General features: G+C 41.9%; 1 protein-coding gene across 1 annotated transcript; it reads left to right on the top strand.

Moving 5' to 3' along the window:
• Positions 1-9,614: 9,614 nt before the first annotated feature.
• Positions 9,615-10,741, top strand: LOC311297376 (C3a anaphylatoxin chemotactic receptor-like; the record flags this gene model as incomplete). Its single annotated transcript, XM_084419623.1, has 1 exon — positions 9,615-10,741. One exon carries the CDS (start codon positions 9,615-9,617, stop codon positions 10,665-10,667), a length of 1,053 nt encoding a protein of 350 aa, XP_084275749.1. The 3' UTR covers positions 10,668-10,741.
• Between the last annotated feature and the right edge of the window lie 212 nt (positions 10,742-10,953).

Here is a 10,953-nt window from a genome sequence, read left to right as displayed (position 1 = left end):
CACCCCAAAATACTGGGGAATAACAGCCCTAAGGGCACACAGGTTCGTTAATCAAAAGGATGGGTGAGGAGACGTGGGTCATATAGAAAGACAAAAGATGTACACTTTTATTTTCATCAACACTGAAAATATAAATATTTAAAATGTTACAGCAAGATTCTTAGAATCAATTTTATAGTAACGTGCACAATATGTACTAGACACACATAAACTTATATTTAACTTGAGCTAGTTGACCAGCAGCGGAGGTACCTGGAAGCACAGGCTGGCTGCCTCAATTAGAAGAACCTCAGTAACCCAAACACACGCCCACACACACACACGCGTGAGAATTGGATGCAAGAAAACACACGGCACTAGGTGTAATCACCACACACCATACGATAGCAGCCAGCCGCCCTGCTCCAGAAACCGCCCGCTCCAACAGGAAGTCAGATATTTTGGTCTGAATGTGGATTTCTTTGCAAAATCAGCCTCTGTATTTTTACCCACTCCTCTTAAGTGGTTTATATATTTTTTTGTTACATTTATTATATATATATAATATAGCTGCGAGCAGGGATTGCGGGCCCAAGCCGGTGGCACCACCACCCTGGTGCCTTTAGTTACACTAAAGCCACCGGGGTGGCGGTGTCACCGGCTTGGGCCCTCCATCGCTGCTCGCAGCTATATTTATATATACATAATAAATGTAACAAAAAAATATATAAACCACTTAAGAGGAGTGGGTAAAAATACAGAGGCTGATTTTGCAAAGAAATCCACATTCAAACCAAAATATCTGACTTCCTGTTGGTCAGAGCTAATGACTGTAAATGAGAAAGTTGTCCAGCTCGATGAGACCAATATACGTACTGATTTTTGTGACTGTACATAAAATTAACCCCTTCACTTTTGTCAAAAGCATTTAGAAAGTGACACACTTCCTGCTGCCAGTTGGTGGCGCTATAACTTTGACTCACAATAGTTACATACATGTGATCGGCCTCTTACCATGAACACACTGCTGAAATTTCATCAAGATCAGTTAACGTATGCAGAAGTTATAACACTTCGTTTTTATCTTTTCTCGCCATAAATTCGTTTCCTCGCCACGGCCAAACCGTTCCAGATATCAACAATCCGTCCGCAGTTTAGCATCCTCAATGTCTTGACTTCATGCTGACCGACTTTGGAGGCGAGTGGATGAATTCTCTAGGAGGAGTACATCAAATTCCACAGCATGCGTTTTTCAAACAACCAATAATAGTCGACTTCCTGTTGGGCGGAGCTAATAACTTAGAGTGCGGAAGTTGTTCGGCCTGATGAGATCTATATGTGTACCGAGTTTCATATTAATTCATGCAAGCGTGTTTGATATATGGACCAAGTTTTCAGACCATGTTCAAGGGGGCGCTGTTGAGCCCCCCTGCCACGCCCGGGGACCAGTTTCAGCCCAGCCCTGATGGCTGCGGGTTCTGACCTGTGTGCAAAGTTTCAAGAGTTTTTGAGCATGTCAAGGGCCCCAAAAGCCACTGAAACTTGAAAAACAAAGATTAAATGGAATAGACAAATCCCCCCTCCCCCACCCATACAGACACACAGAGAGAGAGAGAAAATTCTCCAGAAAATCCTCATTCAAACCAAAATATCTGACTTCCTGTTGGTTGGAGATAATGACTATAAATTAGAAAGTTGTCCGGCTTGATGAGAACAATATACGTACCAAGTTTTGTGATTCTAGGAAAATACTAAGCCCCCATTTTTGACTAAAGGTGGCGCTACTGAGCCATTCCACCACGCCCGTTTCTGAAACTTTGCACATGTCTAATGGCTAATAAATGGGATGTGTCTTTCGAGTTTCATGCAATTTCAAGCATGATCAGAGTCTCAAAATCATCAAAAAATAATATCAAAGTTCGATGCGTTGCCATAGCAACAGTATCTAAGATATCAATAATCCTTTCACAAGCCTACATCTGCTGTGGGCCTACATTATACACATAAAGTTTGAAGCAAATCAGGTAAAAATAAGAGAGTGATTTCAAAGCATTTTGAAATTGACAAACTTCCTGCAGCCAGTTGGTGGCGCTATAACTTTGACCCACAATAGTCACATCCATGTGATCGGCCTCTTACAACGAACACACTGCTGAAGTTTCAGCAAGATCAGATAATGTATGCAGAAGTTATAACACACTTCCTGTGTCCCATTATTCGCCATAAATTCATTTCCTCGCCACGGCCAAACCGTTCGAGATATCAAAAATCTGTTCGCAAGAATTTATCCTCAATGTCTTGACTTCATTCACACCGAGTTTGGTGGTGATCAGATGAATTCCCTAGGAGGAGTATTTCACATTCCATTGTATGCGTTTTCCAAACAACGTATAATAACCAACTTCCTGTTGGGCTTTTGTAAAACTTAGAGCACGAAAGTTGTTTGGCCCGATGAGATCTATATGTGTACTGAGTTTCATATTATTACATGCAAGCGTGTTTGATTTATGGACCAAGTTTTCAAACCCCATTCCAGGGGGCGCTGTCGAGCCCCCCTGCCACGCCCGGGTACCAGCTTCAGCCCGGCCCTGATGGCCGCAGGTTCTGACATGTGTGCAAAATTTCAAGAGTTTTTGAGCATGTTAAGGGCCCCAAAAGTGGCAAAAAGGCAACAAAAAAAAAAAAGAAAGAAAAAAAAAATCCTTACGAAAACAATAGGGCCTTCGCCCTTTCAGGGCTTGGGCCCTAATTAAAAGCACACACTTCACTCAGATTCAGCAGTTATACTTACAATGCCCAGAATGAAGTATGAACCATAACAAAAAAACAAATAAACATTCATAAACAAAGACTCAATATACTGATGCCCAATCAGAAGATCAAGCAGGTGGCAGCTGGTAAAGACAGACCAGCCAGCAAGCCGCTCCAGCCCCGACCAAGGCGTCACGACACCGCAACACGTGCACACAGTTACTATAAACTAGACGTAGAGGCAAAACAGCAACGTAGTCACAATTAGACGCTTCACGATTTAATATTGACGCTCAATCCCATCGAGTAGGCGGGGAGGACCCTCAGATCTGCAGAGCATAACAAAAATATGTAAAAGAATAACAGATTACTAAACAAAGCTATAATTATACATAGCGCGGGGAACAGCCGCTCGATCCGAAACATACCGCTGTAAATAACATGCTATAAATATTTAACGTTACTAACGAAACGTTTGTGCCAAACGTTTCAAAAGGGGGAAGAAGCTTAAGCCTTTCCGGGTCATCATATCTGTGATCATGGCTTTTTTCATATAGTCAGGTCCGAATCTTCAAGATTGTGTAACCCTGTAGGCATTTTTGAGGAAAAGTTGTTATACCACATTTTTAGAAAGTTCAATGTCTCCTGAATAAGGATCCACTGTATAACATTGAAATAAGGGTCCCATTTTCTTGTAATTGTTATTGAAACAATAGGTGCATTATTCACAGCCGAAACACTACAGGTGGATAGGGTAAAATTTTTAAGTTATAGATATCACCATAAAACCTTTCCAGTTTTTCACTTACATAGAGACAGACATTTTTTATATTACAAGTTTTCTGAAATGTCATGTTTACATATGCAAATGAGGCATACCAGTGTGTGTATATATATATAATTCGAGGGGCAGGCATACCAGTACGCGGTTCTCCCTTTCGTGCTAGCCCTGTCTCCTCGCGTCTTCACGAAGGTTGTCGAGGCAGCCCTTGTTCCTCTCGACGACTGGCTGATCCTAGCTCACTCTCGAGACAAGGTTTGCGAACACAGGGACCTAGTGCTCCGGCACCTAGCTTGTCTGGGCCTTCGGGTCAACTGGGAGAAGAGCAAAGTTCTCTTTTCTCTTTTCTCGGTATGGAAATCGACTCGGTCGCCATGTGCGCGCAGCTTACGAGCGAGCGCGCACAGTCACTGCTAACTTGGCTTCGTCAGTTCGAGGGTAAGAGTGCGGTTCCACTGAAACTATTTCAGAGGCTCCTGGGGCATATGGCATCCGCAGCCGCAGTAACGTCGCTCGGTTTGCGTCATATGAGACCGCTTCGCGATCAAGTCCCGAGGTGGGCATGGCAACACGGCACGCTCCGAGTCCCAGTGACTTTGACCTGCCGTCAGACCTTCACCCCGTGGATGAACCTCAGTTTTCTATGGGCTGGAGTGCCCATAGAACGAGTTTCCTGGCATGTTGTTATATCAACAGATGCCTCCACAATGGGCTGGGGCGCCATGTGCAATGGACATGCTGCCGCGGGCTCCTGGACAAGACCCCAGCGCCTTTGGCATGTCAATTGCCTCGAGTTGCAGGCTGTACGTCTCGCCCTGCACCGCTTCTGTGCGTTGCTCAGGGGTCAGCACGTATTAGTCCGATCAGACAATACCGCCACAGTAGCGTACATCAACCGACAAGGTGGTCTGCGCTCCCGACGTATGTCGCAACTCGCCCGCCACCTCTGACATGGAGTCAGAAGCATCTGAGGTCGCTTCGAGCCATTTATATCCCGGGAGACCTGAACCGTGCAGCCGATCTGTCTCGGTTTCGGCCTCTCGCTGGAGAATGGAGACTCCATCCCCAGTCGGTTCAGCTGATTTGGGATCAGTTCGGGGACGCACAGGTAGATCTGTTTGCCTCCCACGACTCGTCCCACTGCGGCCTGTTTTATTCCCTGACCGAGGACACGCTCGGCACGGATGCACTGGCGCACAGCTGGCCGCGGGGCCTCTGCAAGTATGCGTTTCCCCCAGTGAGCCTTCTTGCGCAGACTTTGCGCAAGATCAGGGAGGACGAGGAGCAGGTAATTTTGGTTGCCCCATATTGGCACAACCGCACCTGGTTCCAAGAACTAGTACTCCTCGCGACAGCACCTCCCTGGCCAATTCCTCTGAGAAAGAACCTGCTTTCTCAAGGACGGGGTACCCTATGGCACCCTCGTCCCGATCTTTGAAATCTCCATGTGTGGTTCCTGGACGGGACGAGGCAGGTTTGAGTACCCTACCACCAGCGGTGGTGGCTACCATCACTTCCGCTAGAGCATCGTCCACGAGACATGCCTATGCGTTGAAGTGGAACCTCTTCGTCAACTGGTGTTCTTCTAAACTTCAAGAACCCACGAAAGGCCCGATCAGTGTCGTGCTTTCCTTCCTGCAAGAAGGGTTGGAGCGAAGGCTGTCTCCCTCCACCCTGAAAGTGTATGGTGCCGCCATTGCCACACATCATGATGCAGTTGATGGTAAGTCCATTGGAAAGCACGACCTGATCATCAGTTTCCTGAGAGGAGCGAGGAGACTGAATCCTCCTCGCCCTCCTCTCGTTCCCTCTTGGGACCTCTCAGTGGTTTTAACTGCTCTGCAGAGTGCTCCCTTTGAGCCTCTGCAATCAGTGGAGCTTAAGTTCCTGTCAATGAAGACAGTGCTCCTGGTTGCATTGGCCTCCATCAAGAGGGTAGGGGACCTGCAGGCATTTTCGGTTGACGAGGCATGCCTGGAATTTGGACCGGCTAACTCTTACGTGATCCTGAGACCCCGGCCTGGATATGTGCCCAAGGTTCCCACCACACCCTTTCGAGACCAGGTGGTGAACCTGCAAGCGCTGCCCTCGGAGGAGGCAGACCCAGCCTTGGCACTGCTCTGTCCAGTACGCACCCTCCATGCTTACGTAGACAGAACGCAGTGTTTCAGGACTTCAGACCAGCTCTTTGTCTGTTATGGTGGGAAGCTGAAGGGAAAGGCTCTCTCCAAGCAAAGGTTGTCTCAGTGGATAGTGGACGCCATTGCTTTGGCTTACCAGCAGCAAGGTCGACCATGCCCCCTTGGTGTGACGGCCCACTCCACCCGGAGTGTGGCATCCTCTTGGGCTCTAGCGCATGGCGCCTCGCTAACAGACATCTGTAGAGCTGCAGGCTGGGCGACACCTAACACGGCCTCTGGGCGACCCCCACGTGTGTAGTCCACTGTAAGCCTCTCTGAGCATATGTCTTTCCCTCGGCAAGCCACCTTGCCACCCCTGGGTTTGAAATATTCCACCTGCGGCTGGACACCCCAGTGATTCTCAATATGCAGCCCCCTGGGGTCATGTGTATTCCAAGTTCCCCCCTTCGGGCTGGGCATAATTGCATATTTCCACTGATATATGCTTCCCAGTGTACCTTGGTACCTTGGCATAATTCCAGCAGCCATTAAAAACTGTCCCTTTCATGTTAATGTTGTTTTTTCATTGTTTACATGTTTAAATATTCTGAGAATGCATAGTTTAGTTTAAACTGCAATAAATGCATTAAAAAGTTTTTTTTTTTTTTTTTTTTTTTTTGGCAGCCTTTTTTTTATGCCAAAACAGTGATGTTTACAACTTGTTATACGGCAGAAATGGATTCAGCACCTAAAAATCATATAGAAACAACACTTGAAGTACTTTTCCTCAAAAATGCCTACTGCATCTTATCCAGGGCTATTTATCTATTTTGGGACTTGACTAATATGCTGGTTTCCTTTTCATGTTCAACAGCTGTCCACCGTAATTGTAAAGGAGAATAAGTGGTGTGACTGTGAAAAAGTAATAAGACACATAGGACCTTTCGTAAACTGCCTGGTTCATCTGAACAGCTGTCTGAAACCCATTCTCTATGTGTTCATGTGTGAGGAGTTTAAAGGGGTCATATAATGGTACATGCACTTTTACAAGATGATTGTACTGAAATGTGTGTTGGCAATGCCTGTACACAACCATCATAAAATGATAAAAATCCATCCAGTGTGGATCATCTCACCCTTCCACTTGTTCAGGCCTTTCAGAATCACAGGGTCTCAAGATGAACGACACAACCTTCTCGTCAACTGGCAGCAGCCAGGACAACAAAACATGCTTTTAGAAAATTAGTCCCAGAGATATTCATTCCTTGTATTAGTCTGAATTGATCCGATAAAGCATATTAAGAAGCTTTCCACTTTGCCGCCTTGAACCCCTCATCCCATGTCAGATAAGCAGTGATTCAAAGACTTGTTTGTTCTAAAGTCAATCCAAAGGTGTAATTCATACACCATTAAAATGATATTTCAGGCAGGTTTCTCCGACACGCCCCTTGTTTCCCATTGGTTGGACTAACAGATAGCTCTACCCCAAACTCATGCCATTGGTTGAGTCAACGTTGTTGCGTCTAAACTGGTTGGGATGATAAAAATGTTTTGTATTGTTTATGCTTTTTATGGGAAAACTACAGATGTTTTTTTGTATACTCATGGCTTTGGGGAAATATTTCAACATAGAAAAATATAATATAAACATATTTTACCTATTATGTTGATTATATATATTATAAGTTTTATCTTTTTAATGCATTTCTTTTCCATTGACTTGTTTTACGCAATCTTTAAGCCACGTTGTAATAGGCTACTGCTAATTTAGTTATATTATGTATATAGTAGCCTACCATATAATGTTTATTCAATCACCAAAACTGAAGTAATTCTGTGTGAAACATGCTGTCTGTAGTCTTCCCTTTATTTATATATATAAATTCAAAGAAAATGTTTATGCTGTCTGACCTTTATTATTAGGCATAAAACAGTCACAGTGTTAAATAATAAGTGTTGGGTGTCAAAAAGTCACAAAGTAATCCAAAAAGTAATCAAAGAACTAGTAAAGTTACATTAAATTGACAACAGGTGATTTTCAAATAAGTAATGGAAGTTACTTTGTTTTTCTCATGTATTGACTGACAGCTCTCATGTCCTCATGATGAGAGAAATCATAAGTACAGAGGAGTTGTGTGTGAACATGATGATTATTGTAGCTCTAGACTAAATGTGAGCATTTTCTCATCTCACTCGCACAAAAACACATTCAGTATTCCTCCAAATCAATAAAAACAGTGAAATGCAAACTCAGAATATTATGCAAAAATGTGTTAAATAACACACATATACTGTATTTAATGTATTTTATTTGTATTTAATCTCACTTTAATAACCAATGTATTTGCTGTTGACCTTCAATGATGCAGTTAAACCATACTAATAAGCAACAATGATTTTAGTGAAACATCTTTGTTTTCTTCTTTTTTTTGCTGAAGTAAGAGTAGAACTTTATGTCCTATTCTTTTGCATTCCAAGAATGGCAGCACAGATGAAAGGTTTGTTTGAGCTGTGCCCTCTACTGCATGATTTTGCATTTCCTTTTGCATTTACACTTTTACATTTGAAAAAATATATATAACTTTTTTGATATTAAAAAGAAAAACAAGCAAGCCCAGCCCAGGTGAGAAAAAGTAAAGCAAGAGAAGCACCTTACTTTTCATAAAAAAGTAACTAAGGAACGCAATTAGTTTAAATTTTTTACACAATATTGTAATGCATTACTAGTAATGCATGAAGTAACTTTCCCCAACACTGCACAAAATCAGATTTTGAAGGGCAGCTTAAACACTGACAATATTATACAGGCTAATTATTGTAATTAATGAGAAGAATAAATAAAATGCAGAAGCATAAATCCATCCATCACCACATGATCAGAACCAATTATTTTTAGAATTGCACAGTAAATAGAGAAACCTGGATTCCTTGTGCAAGAGCAGTGTTTACCAGGTCTGATATGTGTTTGTGAAGTAAAATCAACAACGCATTGAGAATTGGCATTACTGAAATACAATTCCTCTTATGGCGAATACTACTAAAGCAGGTGTTGAAATCAAATATAAACCAGACAACAAAATAACTGCTATCCTACAATTGATTGCTCAAGGAGGAAGGCTATTTATACAGTATGTCTCAATGTTTTTTGTTGTTGTTGTTGTTGTTGTTTTAGAAATACAGGTCAAGAAACATTAAACTGGTACTAATATATTAGAGTAATTAGAATTATATTCCTAGTGAGTCATGGCGACCGATGGCATAAAAAATAGTTTATTTCCCTAAGAATGAGCCGAACGCCTGAATTTCTCATTAATGAGCCGTGACAGAGTGACCTTGGACAGACTTCAGAAAGCATTATGCAATTGATTATGAAATTGCAATTTCTGAGTTTCCAGTGAATATGATAAGTGAAAAGCCCATCCCCTTCTCTCTTACCCTTACAAGAATATTTAACTGTGATCAGGGTTGATAAGTAAAGAAACATACACTGACCGCTTTCCAATCAACTCACATTTCTTATTATTTACCGAGACAACAGGTAAGATTATTGGCCTTTTCACTTAAGTTTACATGTTTAGCATGTTTAACAGTTTCTGCATTATATTTTAATTCATTTACATTTTGTATTTTAGTTTTTGTTCAAAAGTTTCTAAGTTTTCTAACATTTTCGTACTTGGGGCTTTCCAAATGAATTAAGTGGATTATAATTTGTTTCTTTAACCTCATGTATGTTGAACATTATTTAATGTTGATAATGCTCTGTTACAGATATAGTTTGGCTAAAAAGATTGTTGGTTAATATATATATATATTTTTTTCAGCCTCTTCCAAAAAAAATATAGTTAAAATGAGTAAGTATAGCTGTGGTTCTTACTAAAATGACATAGCAGTTTTCTATGAGCAACATTTTGCTAATGAAATATCTAGATATTGAACTTGCTTCTTTTGTTTTTACTTCAGACCAAACTGTAGTCCTATCCAATATGACAACATCAACCAGCAATGCAGTTGTCACAGTGAATTCCTTAAGGAACATCAGTATTGTCCTCCACTGTATAATATTTGTAGTTGGTGTTGTTGGCAATGGACTGGTCATCTTCATCACAGGCCTCAAAATGAAAAGCACTGTCAATACCATCTGGTTTCTGAACCTGGCAGTAGCAGACTTCTTATTTTCATTCTTCCTGATCTTTAATATAATTTACGAATACCGTGAGTTCGACTGGCCTTTTGGTAAATGTATGTGCTTCTTGAGCAGCTTGGTGACCTTGTTGAATATGTTTGCCAGCACCTTCCTGCTGACAGCGATCAGTCTGGACCGCTGCCTGTCCACCTGGCTGGTGGTGTGGTCCCGGACCAAACGAACTGTCCTGAAAGCAAGGATAATTTGCCTACTTATTTGGTTAGCGTCAGTCGCTTGCAGCCTGCCTTTAGTCATCTCTCGGAAAACGTTTTCACCTTCTGCACAACAAACGCTGTGCATTCATGACATTCAGGATCTAGAAATTCAGGAAATTCAGGAACTAGAATCATACAAGAGGCAGGTAGTGTACCGTTTTGTGGTGGGTTTCCTCCTCCCGTTCATCATAATCACTGCATCGTATGTAGCGATCGGAGTACGAGTTAAGCACCTCCAGAAAAACAATAAACTAAAACCCTTCCGTATTATCCTGGCAGTAATCCTGGCCTTCTTCTTCTGCTGGCTTCCCTTTTATGTTCACAAATTCCTTGAAGTGTGGTTGCATGAAATGGATGCGACAAACCCTTCTGACGAGCAGGCCAGCTTTGAGAAGATTTACAACCAGATAGGGCCCTCCACAGTCAATCTTGTCTACTTGAACAGCTGCCTGAATCCCTTCTTGTACATATTCATGTGTGAAGATTTTCAGAAAAAGCTCAAGCAGTCTTTAGTATTGGTGTTCGAAAGTGCATTCGCAGAGGAACAAAACTCAAAACATTCCCAATCCAAACGCATATCTCATTCTCAGGGTGGAACAGGAATGGAAATGACCCAATCTTCAACACTTGAAGTTTAAATGAATATAGAATCAAATATTTACATGTATCAAATTACAAAAATGTAATATATGCTAATTTAACGTATAAAGAAGCAGTGTAAGCAAAATATTATTCTGGTTTTTGTTGTTGTTGTTGTTGTTTTTTGGTTTTTTTTTTAGGATGGATGATGGAAGCTGATGTGCCAACAAAAAATATCGATTTATTGTGTCATAAATGTATAAATAGCTGAAATGCATGCCTTACTAAAGGGTTAGTTCACCCAAAAATGAAAAGCTAATAGAGTATTAAAATTCAGTCAAATCA

This window comes from Rutilus rutilus, assembly GCF_951802725.1.
Source record: "Rutilus rutilus genome assembly, chromosome: 9".
NCBI lineage: Eukaryota > Metazoa > Chordata > Actinopteri > Cypriniformes > Leuciscidae > Rutilus > Rutilus rutilus.
The sequence above is the reverse complement of the archived record's forward strand: the minus strand, read 5'-3'. Positions and strand labels throughout refer to the sequence as shown.